General features: G+C 51.1%; 1 protein-coding gene across 1 annotated transcript; it reads left to right on the top strand.

Annotated features, from left to right (window-relative positions):
- Positions 1-330: 330 nt before the first annotated feature.
- Positions 331-23,151, top strand: SPARC (secreted protein acidic and cysteine rich). Its single transcript, XM_068536251.1, has 10 exons — positions 331-443; positions 10,419-10,488; positions 12,266-12,328; positions 12,928-13,015; positions 14,413-14,534; positions 16,373-16,493; positions 18,248-18,381; positions 19,051-19,199; positions 21,312-21,460; positions 21,927-23,151. The coding sequence occupies exons 2-10, from the start codon at positions 10,432-10,434 to the stop codon at positions 21,953-21,955; spliced, it is 912 nt and encodes a 303-aa protein (XP_068392352.1). The 5' UTR covers positions 331-443; positions 10,419-10,431; the 3' UTR covers positions 21,956-23,151.

Here is a 23,151-nt window from a genome sequence, read left to right as displayed (position 1 = left end):
GCTCTGCCCCTGGGAACCTTAGGTGATCCCTTGCCTCTCCAGGCCTCAGTTCCCCCTCTGAACAAGGAGAAGGCTGTTCTAGTTGATTCCTGCCGCCCCTTCTAGCCCTGGCGCACGGCTCCGTCAGTCTGTTTAGGCCACAGCTCCAGAACCCATGTGGCAGGCGGGGGTAGGGGAGGCGGGTCAGGACGGCCCACCGCAAGGAGAGGAAGAAAGAAATGGAAGACAGAGACAGCTTTGGCTGTGGGGAGAAGGGGAGGGGGAGGGAGGGGAAGGAGGAGACACAGGAGGAGGAGGAGGGACCGCGGGGTGGCGGGGGAGACCCAGCCCAGAGCTCTGAGTGGTTTCCTGTTACCAGGCTCTAAACCCCTCACATTCCTGCAGACCTTCAGACCGCCCGGAGCTCTCGCCTGCTGCCTGCTGTCTGCCTGCCTGCCACTGAGGTATGCATGACCCCTGCCCTGCCTGTCCCTTCTCTAGTCCCATAACCCCTGCACTCTGGTTCACTCCTCAACTTTGTGTACAAGGGAGGGGAAGCTATGCTGGGAGGTCTCTTGGATCAGAGACAGGGATGTGCATCTCCTTTGGGCTCCATCATTGCTCCCCTTAAGGGACCACGGACTTGCTGCCTGTTGCTTTTCAGGATAACTTGGTCTCCCTTTTAGGTTCGCGGAAAATAATCAGACTGTCTGATACTGAGGGAGCGTTTTCTCTCTGTCTCTCTCTGTGTCCGTCTCTCTGGTTTCAGAGGCTGCCTTTACAAATGTGGCAGCCTCTTCCCTTCCTGGGAATCTGATCTGGGCACAGCTGCAAGAGGGACCGGCCGGCAGCCAGAGTCTGCCCTGCTTCCCATTCCAGAAGAAGAAACTTCCTAGACTTGGTTCTTGGTCAGGGGCTCTGTTTTCCAAAAGAGACTTTGCCTGAATGATACATTGATCTCTGGAAGGCAAAGGGGGAGTCTTCATCTTTAATCAGCACCTCTGGGAAGGCTCCTGTTTCCCTGGAATTTCTCCCCTCTCAAACCCCGTCCTCCAACACACACACACACACACACACACACACACACACACACACACACACACACACACACTGATTCCGGTGCCATTCACCCTGAAATAGCACTATCAGACAGTCAGTCTTGGGTTAGGCATTGTTCCTATCCTGGGTTCCCTGGGGTGTAAGCACAGGAAATGGCCAGCAGTAGCCCTCTGTGTATCTAGATCTGAAGACGCCAGACATCTGATATGGTCCAGCTGAGGCACTGGGTCTGATGGGAGGCTGGGTGGGGGGATGTGCTGTAAAGAGTGGAAGGGAGGAGGAAAGATGGAGAGAGTTCCAGGGCAACCTTCTCACACCTTGCTATGAGAAGCTCAAACTCTACACAGGCTGGTGTTAGGTCTTCTTCAGTCTGTGGCTCCACTGGCTGGTTGAGAAGTGGACTTCCTTGAGTCCCTGAGGACACCAAGAGAAAAGGGGGCATTGGGGGAGGCATGTCTTCTAGGAAGCCCAGTCTTCCCCAAAAGGAACAGAGAGGCACACATTTTCCTCCAGAAAATTCTATTCTATGCAGAACACATAGAGAAACTGTTTTCTGTGGGGTTAAATTTCTATACACCCCAAGTGCTGACAGTAGGGGAAGAAGCACATCAGAAGCAAGGTGGCAGACCGAAGGCACACATTTTATGTGTAATCTTAGGTAAGTGTCTCCTCTGGACTTAGTCTCCCTGTCTGTAAAGTAAGAGGGGTGGACTTGATTGATGGTCTTTGGGGTGCCCCATGTCCTCTGCAACTTTCAAAGGAAGGTCTCTTAAACCAGAATCCACAGACTAGCTTTTGCATAGGCTTAAAGGCACCTGCAAACCCCTTAAATTTGTATATACAGTAATGTGTGTGTGAGAGAGACAGACAGACAGAGACAGAGACGGAAAGAGGCAGAGACAGCAGCAGTGTATACAAGAGGGTGTTCACAGCCTTTGGTCTTAACATATTCTCAAATGGATGCTGACCCTCCAGGTAGCCGGAGGGCATGATGTGGAAGAGGGAGTGGGTGGGGACTGGAAACAAAGGTATATTTGCAGGAGGATGAAAAACTTTGAAATGGGAGTGGTTGGGGGAAGAGAGAGTTAACTCAGCCATCAGCTGCCACATCGACAAAGCCTGGAGCGGAGGGAGGGAGGGTGGGGAGGAAGGGGGCGGTGCCTGGGGAAGGAATCAACTTTTGAAACTTTTTCCAAGTCCCACCCACCAAAAGGCTCTTCTTTGCTATGACTCAGTCTATGAGGAATGCGAGTTGCCACGGCAACCTTTTTTTCAGGGTCTCTGCCTGCTGGCTGGGGACTCTAGAAACACTTAGAACATCAGGCTCAGTCTGAATGTCCCCCACTCCACTCTGTCCCCAAACACCAGGACAGCAAACTCTAGGTCCTGCCCTTCTGATCTCCCAGCACCCCAGGGCAGCTGTGAGGCTGTGATATGCTTCCCGCTTCCTAGACAGGCAACTTGAAGACCTGAGTTTTAATTCCACCTCTGCCTCAAAGGTGCCATTTGACCTTGAACTAATGGCTTCTCCTTTCTGAGCCCCAGGTTCCTCTTTGGTTAAAAAGCAGTAACAGCACCACCTCAAAGGGATACTGTGTGGACAAAACAGGGCGATGCACAGAGAAGCACTTGCTACACTGTGGCCCTCCCACTTAATCAGATGGGCTTTTAGAACTGATGAATTTATGGCATCCAAAGAGTTGGTGAAATCATCCCCAGCTTTTTTGCCTGGCAGCTTCATCATCTTGGGGTTTGGATATAACTTCCCTTTCCTAAAAGTGCTGACAGGCACATTTAAACAAAATAAATATTGTTCAAAGTCTTTTGATTTGGGCATCTTCTTGAGTACTTCCCAAGAGTGTTGTACCCTCCAGTGTGGAAAGAGCATTGGCCAAGGCAATGGCAGAGGTGGATCCTAATTCACAGTGAGTGACATTTGGAAAGACACTTCCCCTCTCTGGACCTCAGTTTCCCAATCTATTAAATGGGGAATGTAACCTAGATGGTCTCCAGGTACCCTTCCAGCTCTGAAGTCCTGTGAACCTAAATGCCAGGTGCTGCTTTCATTAGAGGGAATAGTTGGGCTACATTTTTAACACCTCCTGGCCCCCTAGTTGAAAAGGAAACAAGAGAGGAGCGGCTAGGGGGTCTTGGGTTACATAACAGTCCTGCTAAAATCTTTATCCATCCGTAGAGACTTGTCAACCAATAGCATGGCTGGGGTTTGCTATTCACAAGAGCAGTCTTCCTTGCTGAAAATAAGCTATAAATAGAAAAGGATGGTGGAGGAAAGGAAAGAGCTGAGGATGTGAGGTAAACAGGAAAATATGTTATTTTTGAGGTTATTTAGATAGGTAGCTATGTGTGCAGTGATAAAAAACCCATGAGGATGCCAAATATATAAACATTGATTTCACCAGCAGGCACCCACTGGCACAGCTAAAGATAAATGTCTCAATACATGAGCAGACACAGAAGGTCATGCACTCAAAGCTCTCCCTGAACGATACCCTGACTCACAGACAAGTCCCAGGGGTCCATTTTGATGCATACGCAAACTCTGACCCTCACCTACATAGGCTGAAACCGACAGATGCCGAGTCAGGTAGACATGCACAGAGTCGCACACACAGCTTCACACAGAGGTCCTCAGGTCCATAGGTCACTCATACAGATACACAACTGCTGTTCGTAGCCACACACGGATGTGCACAGCCAGATCTAACTATAGGCCATGGCAGGGAGACAGACTCCTGACCACCTGTTACATACTACAGACAGAAATTGAGACTCAGGAAGGGAGAATAACTCACTTAAAGTCACACAGCAAACTGATGCCTGAGCCACACTTTCAGATGCTTGGAAACATCCACACGTTCAATGTGTGTTTTGTTTGTTTCATCTGAGCAGTTTGGCATCCTCCATACACTCCTCTCTCTAGAGGCAAATGAGCCCTGTGAATAATAAGTGATGAGCAGGACTTCTTTCTCTCCTTTGCTGGCCTGCCATGGCCTAACCCAGCCCGCATGGCTTTGTCATTAGGGCAGCAGGATGTGGCTAAGAGGCAGCTGCTCATTTGCTTCCTGCTGGCTCCCTCCCGAACCTCCTTTAAAGGAGGAAAGGGAAGGCTGGAGCTGAGTTTTCAGCCAACCCTGGGGATGAAAGAAATTACCTTTTCTCTACAGCACAGAGACTGGGTCCTGACCCCAACCCTGAACTCAGGGACAGCTGGGCTGTGCAGGCCCAAGGCCAGCAACCAGTGACTTGACAGAATTATTTAGAAAAAGAGCCTCCTTCTCACCCAGAAGATGTCTTAGACAGGAAATTAACTCTGCCCTCACTCATCAAGCTATAGAGCTTGATATCTATAGGGAAAATACAAATGGAAATAGCAACTCTCTCCAGAGCTGGGTTCTTTCAGAAACTTGGTATTAACCCATCTCATCTGTGGATCCTTCTGGGCCATCTTGTGTTAGTCATAGCCTTAGGATCCTGACTTGATCAGATAAAAAAATAAAAAACGCAAACATCTGGATGTTTCTGAACATCTGGAAATTTAGCTTGCCATATGACCTCGAGTGAATTATTTTCCCTTTCTGATCCTCAGTTTCCCTATCTCTAAAATCAGAAGCATGGCAAAGAGATTTCCCATGGCTTGACAACGCCAATCCATTGGTAGCAGCTGCCAGAAGAACTGTGTTCAGGATTTGAATGCCACTCTGGACTTTAGAGGAAAAGGTCATATGATTGATTAGTAATGTCTGCCACATGCACAGGAGGGGCAGGTGGAGGCATATATGCCACAGATTTGCTATCTTTAGGATGTGACAGCTTGGACGCTTTGTTGTTATTTTTCATCCCCTTCATTGTGGTCACCCAGATGCAGCAGTGGCCCCTAGGGGGAGCCAAGAAGGAGAGCCTGAAGCTCCACCCTGGGGCCTCTCCTAACCACGGTGAAACGTGGCATCTCAGATGTGTTTATAGAACCTCAGTCAGATTGATTCTAGTCTCACCCTCTGGGGCTACTTCTGAGTTGCCTCTGAACCTTTTCAAAGCTAGGCTTGAGCACCCATAATACCATAAAAATTTCCCTTAGCTTCTTCCCTTCCAGCAAGAAATATTAGAAGTGGAAGCAGGGAGTCAAGGGGCAAGTTGGGAAAGGTGGTATTCTGAAAGATTTCTGCCTCAGTTGACTCAGAATGTCAGGGCTGAAAGGAACCTTAGGGACCCCCTGGCCCCAAGGTCTTCAAACTCTGTTCATGAAAGAACCTAGAGGCATTCCAAGGTGTCTCAGGGGGTGTCCAAGTGTACAGGATTTCCAGCCCCCAACTCAACACCACTTTCACCTGCTTTTGTTTTTTTTAAATTTCAAGCTAATTCATTGAATAGATAATAGTACATTCACATGTTCAACAAATGCAAGAGGCTCTTAGCTGTTTCAAATTTGGACTTTTGCAGAAGACTTCATTGAGAGAAAGAGCTCCTGGCTTGTATGTTGAACACACTGGTCTAAAAGATCCCCCTCATTGTGCAGATGAGTGGTGCTAGGTGAGGTCCAGGGAGTAGAGGAGGCTACCCTCATCTGCATGGTGAGCTGGGAGCAACATGGCCAAAACTCGAACCCAGGACCCGACTTCCACGTCACCTCTGACTGGTTGGGTCTGCTCCCCTGGGGTGTGAGTGCTCATGTGGCCACACTGGCCGTGATGGTGCCTCTCTGGCCTGGCTCAGCCCTCCTTCTGAGTCCCAGCTCCCTGGCGGGCCTGGCTCACTCACGGCTTCTTTTATTAGCCTCTAGACTTGTTTTCCTCTCTTTGGGCTTGTTTACCAGGAACATGTGTTTTTTGGAACCCTTGTTTGCAAGCCAAACAGTCGAAGCAAGACGCCTAATTTGCGTCAGCAGCTCAACTGAGAGGGCAGCCTGGGGCCGGCTCTGTCACTGTGCCCACTGGGGGCTGGGCTGGTGTGCCTGAGACCAAGAGGAGCAATGTCTCCTTTCTCCACCCCAACACCTTTTCTCCCTGGGCCACAGACAAAGAGCTGGTATTCTTGCCCTGGATTTTCAAGGGGGATAGAGATTCTGGAATCTTTGGATTTTAAGATGCTCTTCCATTGCTAACCTCTTGTATTCTCTCGGGCAAATCACCCATGAGCCTTTCAAGGTAGGTGTGTTATTTGCATTTTACAGATGGCCAGAGAGGGAAAGTCACTTTCTGAAGGTTACACAAATGCTAAGTGGCAGAGCCAGGATTTGAATCTGTATATTCTGTCTCCAGAGCCCCTGGGCTTACCTTTCTGCCATACTGCCTCTATAAAAGTTGATAACCACCCTGTCTAATATGGTAGCCACTAGCCACATATGGCTACACAGATTTAATTAAAATGAAACACAGTGAAAACTTCAGCCCTTCATTTGCACTAGCAACATTTCAAGTGTTCAATAACCACTGGTGGCCAGTAGCTACCATGTTGGACAATGCAGATATAGAATATTGTCATCATCTCAGAAAGTTCTATTAGACTGCATTGCTCCATAAACTCTTCTACTCAAATCAGATTTGATGATTGCATCTCAGATGCTGTGTTTCATGTTCTTAGGGGTCTATGATTCCAAGACCCACGATCTAAAATTTTATGATTCTGAGATTTCCCCCAGTTCTGATGTTCAGGGACTTTTCAGTGTCCAGCGAGAGCCCAAAGGAGGCCCGTTATATTTTGAGGGAGATGAACTGGGGGCGCTGGCTGTACTTTTCCATCCCCAGAGAAGTGACCTTAGCTTCGGGTCCTGCTGGCAGCCAAGGATGGGTTTTCAGCCATCTCCAGAGCAAATAAAGGCAAAAGGAAGGGACTGGACGTACGGAACAGGAGGCAGGACAGGCGGCGGGGTGGGAGTGAGCGGTGTCTGCATCTGATGACCACTGAGCCAAGGGAAACACACCTCCTGCCCCCCTCATCCCCCCACCTCCCAGGATCATTTCCTTCCCTGTACCTTGGACCAGTTCGCAGCCCAACTGGGCCCCCTTCAGGTGAGCACCTAGGGAGGGAGCTGCCACAAAGGGAAACAGCTTGTGAGGTGGAGGGCATGCCAGTGGCAGAGGGGGGCAGCCTGGGTCCTCATTCAGCGCTGCCGCTGGCACCCTGGGGCTCTGGGCAGGTTTTTTCCACGCTCCGAGCCTCAGCCTTCTCTCCTGTACTATAAGGCAGAAAGACATGCCTTCAGCCCCCAGCGGGATGTCGGATTATGAAGACACTTTGAAAAGGATAAACACAGCTATCATTACAAACTAAAGAGATATAAAGAAGGGAGTTTTCATTTAAAATTGCTCATTTATACAGAAGTATTTTTATTTTCCCTGGGCACGACAGACCTAGGTTTGATTGGCAAAGGATGGGTGCACAGCTGATAATTTCTGGATGCTGGGGTTTGACCCTGTGTTCTGACCTTGCTGGCGTTACTGATGCACCCCTTTAGCTTTTCAGGATGGGTGCCTTGCCTCTTCGGCCAGTGATGGTTTACAGAACCTCCAAGAGGGAGCTCACAGGTATGCAGGGAGTATGGTTGTGCATCCAAGAACAGTCCAGCTGCCCCCCTTCCCTCCCATCCCATCATCTGGAGGGAGAGGGTTCTGGGACTGGTGAGGTAGCACTGGGCACTGGGCAAAACCTCAAATTTGGAAAATAACTCCTCCTCCAAGATTTTGTGTCCTTAACACTCTCACTTTCCGCTTCTCTCTCCCACCCCACTCCCGTCTCCGAGCATGACCCTTATGAGGCCCAAACCAACGCTATGAGAAGGGAGTTTGTCAGCTTGGAAGGGGCCTGAATGTTGCGTGACTTTCTCCCTCTCAACCTCAGACTCCTCATCGTGACAGCAGGACTCAGAGCCCTCCCATGCCTGCCTGCCAGTGTGTCAGAGGCTCCAAGGGGAAAGAGTACTATATGTGAGGCCTTTAGAAACTATAACGTACTGTAAGATGTAGAATTATTTTTCTCTTCCGGCTGCAGCACCTAGGATGGGGGTGGCAGAAAGGGTCAGTGTGCCACTGGGAAATAGCGCAGGTGGGAGGCAGGACAGACAGAAGAGCCGACCCACAAACCTTTCCCTGGTCAAAGAGAAGGGGCAGTTCCTCTGCTCATACAAAGGACACAGGCTCTGGAGACATCAGTCTTCCTGGCTCTCCAACCTGAAGCTTATTGCATTTCCAGTCCTAGTTGGGCTGTTTCTCTAACGATATTTCTTCTCTGCAATTGGAGCCCAGACGAGATGACTTTTTTTGTTCCTGCTACGAGTCTCACTTTGACCCTTCAACTTCAAACAATCTCAGACAAGCCCTTCATTCATGCTTTCTCTCCTGTTCCCTTCGTCCAAAGCCACATGCAGGAGTTGTTTTGCTTGTATCTTCCAAATGGGGAAGGAGGAAGGGAGATTTTTTCCACCTCAAGGCTTGCGGGGAGAGGGGGGAAGGAAAGCATACAGCTGTGTGAGGGGAGGAACATTCCCAAAACTGCCTGGAAAGGGGAGACTGGATTCCTCTGGGAGTTGGGGACATAGTGAAGCAAAGCCAAGCTCCCAGGTTGATTTCTTTACATTTCTGTTGGTTTTATTTCTTGTATACTCTATGAAATAATGAGGTTTAGTGTCTATTTCAATACAATAAAGGATCATTATGAAGTCTGCTCTTCCCCTGTCTGTTTCCCCAGATACCATAATCCAAGTTAAAATGGAGGATATCAGAGGGGAGGATGTATGCCTAGACCAGCATGTGCTGTGACAGTTTAAGGGCATCTTAAGGGCCCAGGCTACCACCTCAATGTTCACCTAGTCTAACCCTCTCAATAGAAGGGGGAACCAAGGTCTAGAGAGGATGAAGGATTGAACCAATACACCAAGTTAGTATTTCGACAGAACCAGAATCCCTGGCATTTAGTTCCAAGCCGAGTGTTTCTTCCATGATGCCAGGGTACCTCCCACCAAGGTGCTTGGTCAGTTGAGAAGTCTTGGCAGGAACTAGGGATAATGGGACTGATATGGAAGTTTTGGGGGACAAACAAGGGAAGATATGGTTGTTGCTCACCTTGACTAAAAGCTGCTTGGGGGCAGAGGGAGCATGCTTGCTCTGTGTGGCCACAGAAGGACCATCAGAGTAGACCAGGAGACGCTTGAGGGAGCCAGATTGAACAGTATAAGGAAGAACTTTCTAAAGCCATTTGGAAACGGAAGTCCATTCAGTTAGAACAAGAAACGAAATGTCCCCACCATAGTTCCTCAGTTAGGGATGGCATTTTGGCAGTGAACCATCAGAGGAGAGTCTGTTCCAAGATGCCTTCCAGTCATGAGATTGTTAGAGTCGAGAGCTCAGCATCTAGAGGAAGGTCACAGCAGTGACCAGGGCAGGAGAATTTTCTAGATCTCAGCTAACATCCTTTAACTGTGAAGGGGAAAGGGAAGGTAACATGCAACATATGTAAGCATTTGGATAGTTCCCACACAGGATCCAGAGAAGTGCCATCCTCCTGGGTAAATGGAGGAAAGTATGGCCACAAGTTTCCAATGGCCACACTCAAAAACTATTGTTCTTTGTTTAGAATGTAGATCTCATTGTCTCAAATTGGCAAGAGGTTGCTGCCCGTTAGCTTCTCTTATTAGAGATGGGTAGGAAGCAGAAGGAAGAGGAGGGGGAGGAGGAGGAGGAAAAGGACGAGGTGGAGGAGGAGGGGAGGAGAGTTTGGGGTACAGGAAGAAAAGAATCCTAGAACACCAGGGATTGAAGGGACCCTTGAACATGATCTGGTTCAGCATTGCCAAGACTTGACTAATTAGCCAATCACCTTTGTCGAATCACTTTTTAAAAACTTAAATAAATGTATTGAGAAAGGAGACTTAAGATCACTACCATAAATGGAAAAATCTGTGTACCTTTGTCATAAATAGAAGGAAACTGTAAAACTAAACACAAAGGAGACAAAACAAATTTACTGAATTCCAGCTGGATGTAGTTTCCTGTGGAGGCTCTGAGCCAGAGGCATACTCTCGGTTCAAAAGGGATGAGTGTTAGGTGTTAAAGACACATTAGCACCAAACTGAGACTCTCTCATATAATCAGGATTGAAAGAGAAATGAGTAGAAGCAACTTACTCCCGTGTCTTTCACTATCCTTTAACATGGACCATCTAAAATTACCTTGCATATCACAGGAATTCAGCGTCAAGGACTCTCCATCAAGAAACCTCCCCCTTGGGGACTTCCCTGGTGGTCCAGTGGTCAAGACTCCGCGCATCCAATGCAGGGGGTGTGGGTTCGATCCCTGATCAGGGAACTAAGATCCCAAACAAAAAGAAACCTCCCCCTCACTGAACTCTCCATCTCTCTCCTCCCACAGGGTTCCTAGCACCATGAGGGCCTGGATCTTCTTCCTCCTTTGCCTGGCCGGGTGGGCCTTGGCAGCCCCTGTAAGTACCTAAAGGTCACATCTGTTTGGTCTTACCTCCCACCACCAGCCCAGGGGCATCGAATCTGCCAGCCCTAGATGCTCAGAAGGGACAGAGACTTCCCCATCTTGAGTTAACTGTCTAATTAAAAAAAAATTTTTTTTAAATTAATTAATTAATTTATGGCTGTGTTGGGTCTTCGTTTCTGTGCGAGGGCTTTCTCTAGTTGTGGCAAGTGGGGGCCACTCTTCATCGCGGTGTGCGGGCCTCTCACTATCGCGGCCTCTCTTGTTGCGGAGCACAGGCTCCAGATGCGCAGGCTCAGTAATTGTGGCTCACGGGCCTAGTTGCTCCGCGGCATGTGTGATCTTCCCAGGCCAGGGCTCGAACCCGTGTCCCCTGCATTGGCAGGCAGATTCTCAACCACTGTGCCACCAGGGAAGCCCCCCCCAAAAATTTTTGTTTTCTTTAATAAGCTCAGAAGAAAAAGTGAATGAGGACCATTGGGTGGAGATTCCAGAGAAGAGAGATTTCCATGTAACATGAAGATGCACTTTTTAGTAATCAGAGCTTCCCAGAAAGGGACTAGAATTGCTTTAGAAGGAAGTGACCTGTTTGTCATATGAGGAATTCTAGCAGAGCGGGGGGATGCTGATGGGGATGAGGTTAGAAGGGATTCAAGCCACAGAGCAAGGGCGGCGTTAGTTTCTGAATCAGTGAGGGTTACTTGGTTGCAAGCAACAGACTCCAATCTGACTAAATTAGGAGGGAAAAGGATATAGGGGTAGATTATAAAATTCAAGGCCTTGGGGAGAACTAGAAAAGGGCAGCTCTGGGATCTGGGAGGTAAGATCTAATGGACGGTCAAGGAGGTGTTGCCATTTGAATGTTCCTACTCCGACAGTTTTCACATCTTGAGAAAATGTGTCAAGAAGATTAAAAAAATTCAAGGCGAGCCAATCTAGTTGAGCTTGGGTCCTGGGCCTGCTTCTTGGCCAAGGGATTGTGAGGCACCCTGACTGACGGGCCCTCCAAGAATCGCATGGAGAGGGCCAGCTGTGGTCATCCACTGCTACGCTGGAAGCTGTTACCAGAAGACGGAGGGAGAAACGTGAAGCGGGCAAAGAAAAGTTTCTTTCACCTATGATTCCCTCACCCTTTCTTCACTAGAAGGTGTGATGATGGTAGATGCTGGCAATCCTGATCAGGCAGTGAGATTTTGGCAAAAGATTTGGCAAGTTAGCATGACTTTTAGAAGAAGCCCCAGGCAGCCAGGCACCTCAAAGTCATATGCTATCTTGCTTCTTCTAACTACAAGTTGACTCCAAGAAGGAATCGCCAAAAAATAATAATAATGATGATGATGATATCACGCTTGTGGGGAAGATAATGACCTCTGTTAAAATTCAGTGTTCATCCCCTCTGGGTCTCAGTTTTCCCATCTGTAAGATGAAGGGAGTTGGTCTGCATTAGCGGTTTTCAGACTTTATAGGAGCCTAAGCAACGGAAATGCTTTTCCAAGCCAAATCTTAGATAGAAGCTCCAGATATAAATATAAAGGGAGGTGCTCCAGAGCCCCACAGGGCCCCCGTGTTTGGCTTCTCCTGTGCCTTCATCCCTACTCACAGAAGTCCCTGAGGGGCTCTGCTCGTTGGAGACCCCCAAGTGCACAGCCTTGGGGGTCTCCAACGAGCCACTCTCCTAACTCCGCAGCTTTAGAGGTCCAGGCCGAGGCACTTGAGCAGTCAAGCTGGCCTTGGCCCTGACCTCTCCAAACCCTATTTTCACTTCCCAACAGCAACAGGAAGCCCTGCCTGATGAGACGGAGGTGGTCGAGGAAACCGTGGCTGAGGTGTCCGAGGTAGGTGGGGAGGGACCCCAGACCTGCGGCCCCTCTTTGCCCACATCTGCTCCCTGAGAAAGCCAAACAGGTGCTGTGGGTCTCCTGCTGGAACGGGCACGGCACAGATGTAAATCCTGTGTATCCCCCAATCCTGACACACTCCTGAATGCTCCCCAAACCTTCCATGGAAGCTAACAGTTGGGAGCTATGATTTTGAATTTTGTTTACTTTTTAAGCTGTGGGACATTTTTTCGCAGATGATCACCCACGGTCTTCCCCATATGTCAAACAGATGAAAGCGGAGCTGCTCCGGTGTGGCCGGAAGGGTGGAGAGCTTGGCACCCCCTCTTGCCCTGACCCCCCCGGTGGCCTCTGAGGCACCTCCATAGAGCTCTGGGGCCCTAGAGTCACAGCGGCCTGTAAGATTCAGTCTCACTTCTGGACCTGGCAATTGTGCTCTCTGTGACCTGGGCCCAGAGCCCTTCTCCACCTTGTCTCTCCCCATCCCTTTGTGGGTACCTGAGGCTCCAGGCAAGCCCCCTCCAGCCTTTGCCCCTTTCTTCCAGGTCTGGGATGGGGGTAGGGCCGTTTGACTCATTCTTCTCCCTCCACCCCAGGTACCTGTGGGAACCAACCCCGTCCAGGTGGAAGTAGGAGAGTTTGATGAAGGTGCTGAGGAAGCCGAGGAGGAGGTGGTGGCTGAAAGTAGGTCCCTTCCCCGTGTCTTGTCACATGAAGCCTCTGCCCTCTGCCACCTGGGCCTAAAGCGTGGGCCCAGCGTGCATGAAGTTCCTTCCCAAGGAAATGCAGGGTGCGGTCCTCTCTGCAGGATGGGCCGTGGAGGAGAAACTGCCTTGACTGAAAGGTTGGGATTATTTTCTGGAATCTGGAAAGACCTATTTATAGCCAGGCTGTGAGTGTCAGGAAGGGAAGTTCTCAAGCTGCAAATGGCCTTCTCCCCTTATAGCTCTTTACTGTAATTCCAAAGTTGGGTTTCACATTCCCACTGAGGTCCCCAGTCCCATCTGGTCACTCGATGGCCCCAGAAGCTTTCACACTCATGAGCTTGTTTGATTTTCACACAGCCGTGAGGAAATAAGGCCTGGAAACCTGACACAACTCACATAAGGCTACCCGTGGAGTTAGCGCCAGAGCAACCGCAATGACCCAGGGCCTCTGTCTCCCACCCACAGTGCCAGCATTCCCATCCCACACAGTGGAGATGCTTTGTACCCCAGGGGCTAATAGCACAGACTCTGGATGCGAACCAAACAAGGCTTGCCTCCAAACTGCCGCCTCTTTCTGCGATGCCCTCCGACAGCCTGCGAAGCTTCTCTGAGCCCAGCTTCCTCATGTCTTACTTGGGGAAGGGTGAAGATGGTAGATCCTTGCCCCAGGGCTGTCAGAGGATTATGAGATAAAGCAGAAGCGCCCTTGGCCCAGGGCCTGGCAGGGCAGGCATCCAACAAAGGATGACTCTGATACCCCCAGACGAGCGCCAGGAGGAAAAGGCTAGACGGGCTCGCATCCTGAGGGCACAGAATATTCGTTGGACCAGAGGGGCGTCTACTGAGTCATGTTCCTTCCCCTCCACGCCCCTCATCCAGTGTTTACAAGACACACGCAGGCTCTATTGTTCAGTGTGGGCCTTGGGGCTCTGCTCCCTTTTCCGCTACAGCCACTCAAGTCTGTTTTGTTGGGCCTCACAGCTCCCTGGCTCCGTGACAACAGCTGGCTTTCCAAGTCATTTTAGAAAGTCTATTCTAAAATCCCAAAATGCCTTGCGATGATTGAGCCACCGACAGCTGAGGACACAATGGTTGCTTCCATCCTTGGGGGAGCTATATGGCACCTGGCGCTCCTGGGTCCCAGACTGAGCCCCCAGCCCCCCAAGTGTGCCTGGCCCTGACCTCAGACTGAATCTCTAATCCCCAGGCTGAGCCAGCTGCTCCCCTACATGCCGATTGCTGGGTTCAGCAGAAGAGAAGGGAGGACGCAGGGCTGCTCAAAGCCCAAGTGGGGGCCACAGCCTGGGACTTCTGTCCAAGGATCCGTGTGGGGTGGGGTGGACGTGCTAACCGGGTGCCCTTGCGCTCCACCAGACCCCTGCCAGAACCACCACTGCAAACATGGCAAGGTGTGCGAGCTGGACGAGAACAACACCCCCATGTGCGTGTGCCAGGACCCCACCAGCTGCCCTGCCCCCATTGGCGAGTTTGAGAAGGTGAGCCTGAGGGACAGGGGCAGGGCGGGGGGCTGGAGTCTTCAGAACACAGAGCATCTGCCCAGAACACTGCTGCTTGGTGGTCCCACGGGGCAGCTCCGGTCTCAGCAGTCCCCTCGTTAGGTGTAGTCACAGCAAGCAAGCGAGTCGGAGGGGAGGCTCTTCCCGTCCCTGGACTCTCCAGCAACCAGCAAGAATTTATGTGGCGCCACCAGCTTCCAACTCTACTCAGACTCCAAAGGGAATACATCAACACCACCAGGCACCAGGAGAGGGGCTTTCTATATGTGGGAGCAGCTTGGCAAAGCATCAGGTCCAAAAATGTGCATTCTGGGTCAGACTGAAGGCTGACATCAAACCCCGTCTCCACCAGTTGTTAGTGTGGGATCTTAGCTATGTTCCTCTCCAAGTTTTCTCACCTCTAAAAATGGGACAGAAATAGACTTTATCTCATAGGGCTATTGTGGGGATTTGTCAGATAATGTCTGGTACTTCGTAAGTTCTCAATATGTGCTATTTTTAAAAATCTTTCAAACCTGTTCATTATACCTCCAGTAGGACTCAACCATCCATCCATCCATCCATCCATCCATCCATCCATCCATCCATCCATCCAAGTAAATACTTATTGAGTACCCATGCATGTCAACCATTGTGCTAGTGGTAACCTAGCTCAGGGCAACAAATCGAGTACCAGTACCATTCCCACAACCTCCCACCTGGCTTCTCCATCTTCAATCTCTCCCCAGTACAACTTATCCTCTGGGCTCCAAATTTTAGCATCTTTGTCAACTCTTCCCTCCTCATCACCCCTTCACCCCCTACCGCACTGGTCACCAATGCCCCTCAGTTCTCCCTCTGCAGTGATATATAAGCAATAAGTGTGTGCAGGATGTTCAACGCAAGGCTCCCCTCCTCCTGACACAGCCACTTACTCTGCCACTGCCTTTGTTCAGCCCACGGCATCTCTGCTCGGCCACCCCCTCATGCAGAGACTCGCTAGGAGGACCAACATAACTCAGCATACAGTTGCACTCACCGCTAAGACTTAAGGGTATGTAGCTGGATGAAAAGGGAACAAGATACAGGCAGAGTGTGGAGGAATCCATGCACAGTCTTGCTTACTCTCCCCCTGCCATGAGGGGTCTCACAGAACCCACTCTTTCCCCAGCTACAAAGATGAGATGTAGCCACATGTGAGCAAGGCTTCTGCCCAAGGAAGAGGCCCTTTAGTGACTTAGCACCCAACGTTTAATTGAGGGCTGGTCACACAGACATCCTCTCCCTAGCATGTACCCAAAGTCCAGACTCCAAGCAGGAAAACAGATGTTCAGCATGAACCATATTGTTTGTACAAGCAATCTAGGCACAGTGAGCCACTTTCATCATTGTGGACAGTTTTCTAACAGTTCAGGGAACTGTTTACCAGCCAAGTTTTCAGACTCCAGCCAAGGGCCAACATCATAAGTGCGCCTTTCTAAGGATAACAATCCCAGGCCTGCTGTGTTAACTCTTCTGCACACCCTGCCCTTTACCCATCCTCACCTTCAATTCATCCTTTCCATATCTCCCAGGTTTGCTTTCCCATGTCTCAGCCCTGACTCAGTCATACCACTGCTCAGAGACCAGCAGTGGCTCTCAGCATGGGCTGAACATTGGCCTGGGAGCCCAAAGAGTAGATTCTTGTCTGGGCCCCACCACTAACTCACTGTATGACCCTGGGCTAATCACGTTCCTTGCCTGGCCCTCAGTATCCCCATCTCTGAAATGGGCAAGTATGGCGGTACTAGCGAAGGGCTCTGGGAGTGAGGGTGAGGTCCTCTATGCTTTGCCGCCAGGTGTGCAGCAATGACAACAAGACCTTCGACTCTTCCTGCCACTTCTTTGCCACCAAGTGCACACTGGAGGGCACCAAGAAGGGCCACAAACTCCACCTGGACTACATTGGGCCTTGCAAATGTGAGTCTCTCCTCGGACCCTGCCAAGCCTCCCATCTCAGGGAGAAGGCACTGAACTGGCACTGAGGCTGGCTCTGCCACTCCTGTGCTGTGTGATCTTGGGCAAATCTCTTCCCCTCCCTGAGCCTCAGGGTTCCCCTTTATAAAATGAGATGATTGTCTACGAGTAGGTATCTGCATTCAGGACATGTCCAGGGAAGAACTGAGCAGTTGTGGGAGCACAAGATCAGGGAGGATTTCTGGAGCCTCTCACTAGCATCCAAGACAGCTCATTTCTTTTCTGTAAAGATGAGGAAGTTCTTCTATAGGGCTAACCACAATCTTTCCTGCTTCAACATTGTGAAGCAAAAGTGATGTTCTACCTAGGCCTATAAAGTGTTTTAAAAATACTTGAATTTGAATGCTTTAAAATTGGGGCAAGGCTGTCAGTTCCCCTTAGGCCCTGTTACTCAATACTGTCATATCCTTGGCCATTTTACTCCATTACATTCCTGTCTGCCCTCATAAGACATATGATTCACCACCTTCTTCTAGAAACCTGGGAGCCAGGTGTTTGGCGGAAGGGATGCCAGGGTGTCGTCTGGCCCTTTGTTAGTGATCCCAGGTGCAGTCTCAGCTGGCCCAGGCTCCTGCTTCAGCGTGGCTGCCTCCCTATCATCTGAAACACCCAAGGCCACTTCTGCTCCCCTCCAAGACAACATCCACGCGGTGTGTCTGGTACATCCTGGCACCAGATGACACTGGGGAGGGCCCCTCACCTGCCTCAGGTGTGCAGCGTGCAGAAAGGTGGAGGAGGGGGAACCAGATTCTCCTGTGGTCAGCCCTGCTCTCCCAGTTACGGGGCCAAGGGTGTGAAATGAGAAGGCACAGCCTGGAGAAGGAGGGCAGTGGGAGGAATGCTGGTAGGAATTCCTGGGCAGTGAGACTGACACACGTGCTGAGCGGCTCTCCCGTCCTCTGGGGCGTATCACTCACTCCCTCCAACTCCTAGCGTTTCCAACCCAGATCTTCTCTTCCTTTCCCCAGCTGCTGGTGAAGAAGGTTGTGGTCCTAATCACAGAGGGGGCTTTCCATAGGTGAAAGGATGAGGGAGGGATGGACCCCTAGGCCCTCAGGCACCCACATGCTCTGGTGCTGGATGAGGCTCTGACAGGGTGGCCTTAATCGAGCCCCTTCTCTCCACACTGACCTCTAATATGTCCAACAAGAGGGTGGACTTGGATGAAATCTCCAGGTCTGACATTCTGGGATGCTAAGTTCCAAAGACCAGGATGGAATCGTATCGCTAAGAATGTTCTGGTGATTAAGCATACCTGAACCCCCACCCCAGCTAAGCGGGGCCTATGGGTGGATGCTATTCCTCAGTATCCCAGCTTCAAACACCCCTCAAGAGTCAACATCATCATCGTGGGTCCTGGCCTCTGTTTTCAGGGCGCAACACCCAGAAAAATGCAAGAGCCATTGGAGGGAACCATTTCCCTCCGCAGATCAGATGAAGGCCAAGGGGACAGCAGACGTGCCTTTGCACTTGTCCACTTGCAGAGTATTCTTCCCCCCACACAGTCTCTTTTGCTCAAAAGGTGTGAAGACACTGTGGCCCAGAGAGGCTGAGCCCTGTGCTTCAATCAAGGTCGCTGATTGAAGCTTCTTGCTGGAGGAGGGCGTGGGGCGGGGAGAGCCGCCCAGCCAGTAGGTTGGCCCTCAGGCAGGGAGAATCAGGGTCTCTGCTGACCATCCTTGTGTGTTGGGCCCTAGACATCGCTCCCTGCCTGGACTCGGAGCTGACTGAGTTCCCCCTGCGCATGCGGGACTGGCTCAAGAACGTCCTGGTCACGCTGTATGAGAGGGATGAGGACAACAACCTTCTGACCGAGAAGCAGAAGCTGCGAGTGAGTGGTGTCTTTCCATCCTGTCCCAGGGCGCCTGAGCGGGACGCCTCCTGGCCCCAGGCTGGCTGGGATCCACAGTCCCATTCCTAGATCTAGAGCCCCAAGCGTAAGCCCACATCCCCACTCCAACGAGTGCCTGTATTCTGGGCGCTAGGACACAGACCCCTCCTTGCTGCCTTTGAAGGCTCCTAGAGTACGTTCACATCTTAAAGGCTCTGAGACGTTCTGTAACAAAAAGACCTGCTCACTTTGTTTGTCTCCATAAGAGACATAAATAACTCTATTCCTTTTTCCTTCTGAGTCTGTGGATCTTAAACTTTAATGGACATACCAAGCACTAGGAGTACTGATAAATGCAGCTTCCCGGGCCCCGCCTCAGGCCCACTGAATCAGTGTCTCTGTGAAGCAAGCCCCAGGAAGCTGCATCTGCACATATTCCCCAGTCATTCTGATGTGGCAGCCCTATGGGGAGCCTTTTGAGATCGCCCCAGGCCTTCATTTTTGTGGACGAGATGCTGGTACCCATCTACGCCACTTCCCTTCCTCATTTTGAACCTTGGCCTTGGCTGGTCTCTGCCAGCTCTGGCCTCCTGTCAGAGGGGGGAGGGGCCTTGACTGGTCTGGACAGCCTCCCCAGACTCTTTATCACACACGTCTCTGCTCCCACAGGTGAAGAAGATCCACGAGAATGAGAAGCGCCTGGAAGCCGGAGACCACCCTGTGGAGCTGCTGGCCCGGGACTTCGAGAAGAACTACAACATGTACATCTTCCCTGTGCACTGGCAGTTCGGGCAGCTGGACCAGCACCCCATCGATGGGTAAGACCCCAGGCCCTCCGGATCCCGAGGAGCTGCTCTGGCTTGGCCCTGGAGTGGACAGTCGTGGGTCAGCGCTGCTAGGTGCACTAGATGTGGTCAGAAAACCTCCCAGGGGCCTCTGCTGCTCCCAGCCCTAGAGCCCACAGTTTGCCTAAGGGCTGTGGCAGGAAGGGAGAGGTGTAGGAGAAAGGATGCAGGACTGGTGGGGGAGGGGGGAAGAAGGCCATGAGACACTCCCTCCTGCCAGAAGAGGCAGAAGCCATTGGAACTGAAAACCCCTCCTTTACCCGGTGAGCGTTGCCCTGGGGTATCCATTCACGGAGGGAGAGCGAGCTAGGAAGGAATGCCAGACTCCTCGGGGTGGCAGAGCCAAGATGGGGCAGCCTGTGTGCTCACGGTCCTTCAGCAAGACCCTGAGACCCAGCCCTAACAAGGCAAACCGGCCCTGGAAGTGCTTAAGAAATTCACAGAGCCAGCCCCATCCCCAAGGCAGGCCCTTGGTTTGATCGCTCTTGCCCCTTGTCGAAATGAGTTAGGAAGTGCTGTGTAACTGCCCTGCAGGATAGGCAGGGAGTTGGTCAGTGAACAAACACTTACTGAGTGTCTATTACACACCCAGCACGATTCTAGGCAGGGGATTGAATAGTAATCAGAACTGACATGGCCCTTGCCCCCATGGAGCTCACACTCTGGGTGATGATCAGTTTTTCACAATCGAAGGAAAAAGTAAAGAAGGCTCCTGGAAGTTGCAGGTGGAAGTTGGCGCACCTGCAGCTGAGCAGGGGTGGTCACCCTCACTACCGCCTTCTGGCCTTCTTTTGCTGTGTGTTCCTGAAGCAGCACGGAAAGGAAGGCCACCCTGCTCGCACGCTGTGCCCAGGGATGCTCCCCTCAGGGAAGCTCACCGCTCCCTCCTGGTCCAGCCCCTGTGCCTGGAATCTGCCCACCCTGTGGGTGATCCGGGGGGCCTGGGGTCTCCTGAGCACCGGGAAACTCCCTGCTGCTTCTCTCCCAGGCTCTTTCCGTGGCTGGGATCCATCTGAGTCATACTGTGGAGGGGAGGGGAGGGGAGAAGTCAGGGGAACATCTGGAGCTCAGGCTGAGCAAGGAAGGGGCCAGGAGGGAGGCTTCTGGATGGAGCTGCAAGGACTGTGAGTCTGGGAAAGCGCTTCAGCCTGGGTCAGGGGATCCATCCTTCCCCTCTCCGTGTCCCAGAGCTGCCTGGTGACCTTGCTTGAGTCCCCGCCCCTCTCGGGGGCTCAGTTTTCTCACTGGTATATAATGAAGGGGGGAGGGTTCAGTTCAAACAGTGTGTGATTCCTTCCACGAGCTGGGTGGGGCAGGAGGGCCTGGGGGTCAGAGAGAAAATTGGAGTCAAGTTGTAGTCCCTTGGGGAAGAGTGTTTTGAGGACAACTAATTGAGGGCTCTGGGGAACAAGGAAAAAAATCATACATGTGCTCCGGAGTCCAGGCCAGCTGGAAGGACAGGAATGGAGGACAGTGGGAGAGAAATCAACAGGCCTCCTTCTCACACATGACACAGTATACAAATGATAAAGTTCTATCGACCCTCCCTGCCAATCCCAGTCTCTTCCCACGCTCCTCCCCAGAAGTCAGCGCTTTCTTCATTTTGATGCATCTCTTTTTAGCCTCTTTAATGTGCATTTGCAGCTGTGTAAATGTGTGTCCACAGAAAACATGCATTGTTGTTCCATACCAGATTTTGATCTACCAATAGCAGAAATGCTGAATATTTTCAGTTTAAGTTTCTGTGCCCTCAAATCTTAGCCAATTAGGAAACAAATGCACCAAGAGACCTGTGTTATGAACCCACGGACATCAGAGCTGGAAGGGCCCTTAGACATTATGGTCAACTCCTCCCCCTTTGATGGAGGGGCAAACCGAGGCTCAGGGTGGGGCAGGGCTGTGCTCTCAGAAACACAGCAGGTCAGTGGCAGAGCTGGGGAGGAGACCCAGGATTCTGGCTTCTCGTCTTGCATTGAACATCCTTTCCTTCGGCCCCGAGGGGCAGGCTCCCTGCCCCCGTCTCCCCATGCAGGGGTGTGGGGCTTTCTCAGGCTCTCAGGCTCTCCCCCACCTCATCCCCTGCAGGTACCTGTCTCACACCGAGCTAGCCCCACTGCGTGCGCCCCTCATCCCCATGGAGCACTGCACCACCCGCTTTTTCGAGACCTGTGACCTGGACAAGGACAAATACATCGCCCTGGACGAGTGGGCTGGCTGCTTCGGCATCAAGGAGCGTGAGTGTCTGAGCAAAGGGGCCGCCGTCCTCTCCCTCCCCCTTCGCTGCCCTCTCTGCCGTCTATCTCTGCTCTCTGTGCCTCATTAACTTCTGTCTGCTCTCCCCGCCTGGGTGGGCCTCGCTCTCTCAGGCGGCTTCCTGATCCTTCTCTGTCCATCCATCGGGTGTCTCTTTCTCTCTCCCTTCCTCGAGCATCAGCATGCACTCTGTGTCTAGCACTCCTCTGGGAAGTGGCAGGCACCTGGAGAGGAGACAGGGAGTGTAACTTGGCAGTGGGTGTTAAGTGACAAGGACCGGCCAGGGAGGGGGAGACCAAAGTTCTCAGTCATAGGCTCCCTGGGTGACCTTGGACTGGTCACCTGGCCCCTGGTCCCGGGGACGGGTGGGATCCGCCAACTCCTTGGGAAGCACATCTTCATCAACACCGACCTCCAAGTCTAATGCCGCTTCTTCTTGCTTTACAGGGGACATCGACAAGGATCTCGTGATCTAAATCCACGTCTCCACCTGCAGAACCAGATTCTTTCTCTTTGACCTTCCCCCTCCTGTTTTCCCCAATGTTTAAAATGTTTGGATGGTTTGTTGTTCTGCCTGGGGTCAAGGTGCTAATATAGACTTAAATGAGTACATTAACGGTGCTAAACATGGAAATTTTAACCCAAGTCATGCCATTCTTAGCTGTAACTCAGCTATCACGGCCTCTTGCTCATCTACTAACGGTCCCACTTTTGTCTTAACATTTGCACCTCTGCCCATCGTCTTAGTGGCATATAGGTGGAAATTTTGATCTGTTCAAGTCTGCCTTCAGCACACGTTGCATCTTTAGATTTTCTACTTTTCTGTTTGAAACTAATACTCACCGAATCAGACTTTGTGTTAATTTTATTTCAGGGTATTGGCTGCCAGGGGGTCATCCCTACGCGGTCTGAAGGTGGGCAAAGGGAAGTAATAGACATGTGACGTTGGCAAGGATGTTTCTGGGGCTAGAGGATCAGTGGTGGGGAAAACCTGCAGAACCCACCAGCCAGAACCGCAGATAACAAATCTTGTTTGCCCGGGGCTGTAACTGAGAGAAAGAATGCAAGACTGTGTTCTGGGAATACATAAACTCTCACATAAACCCGGTTCCTCACCATTCCCCGACCCCCTCACTTTTCAGTGCTGTTTCTTTTCATATGAGGCTGTTTGTTCAAACTTTTCAGAGCCGTGGACCATCAGTTCTCTAGAATCCACCACACCTCTGGGGGGCAGATCACCATATTGTACAGGGCTGCTCCCCTCCGAACTGTCTTTGGGAGATGCAGGAGTGGGAGGGTGTTTCAGCCAGAAAGGCCAAAATCAAGAAGTGAGGCTCAGAATGTTGTAAAACAGAAAAAGTGCAGTTGGTGAATAGGTTTTGTTTAGGGTATTTTTTGGTTTTTTCCTCTTTTTTCACATCTGGATGGCTGTCATGAGGGATCTTTCCTTTGGTTGCTAGCATGTTGCTCCTCTTCTCCCCCACCCCTCTCTTTTCTTTCTATTAATCAAAAGAAACTTCAAAGTCAATGGGATGGTCGGATCTCACAGGCTGAGAACTCGTTCACCTCCAAGCATTTCATGAAAAAGCTGCTTCTTATTAATCATGTAAACTCTCACCACGATGTGAAGAGTTTGACAAATCTTTCAAAATAAAAAGTACTGACTTAGAAA

This window comes from Eschrichtius robustus, chromosome 2 (genome assembly GCF_028021215.1).
Source record: "Eschrichtius robustus isolate mEscRob2 chromosome 2, mEscRob2.pri, whole genome shotgun sequence".
Lineage (NCBI taxonomy): Eukaryota > Metazoa > Chordata > Mammalia > Artiodactyla > Eschrichtiidae > Eschrichtius > Eschrichtius robustus.
The sequence above is the reverse complement of the archived record's forward strand: the minus strand, read 5'-3'. Positions and strand labels throughout refer to the sequence as shown.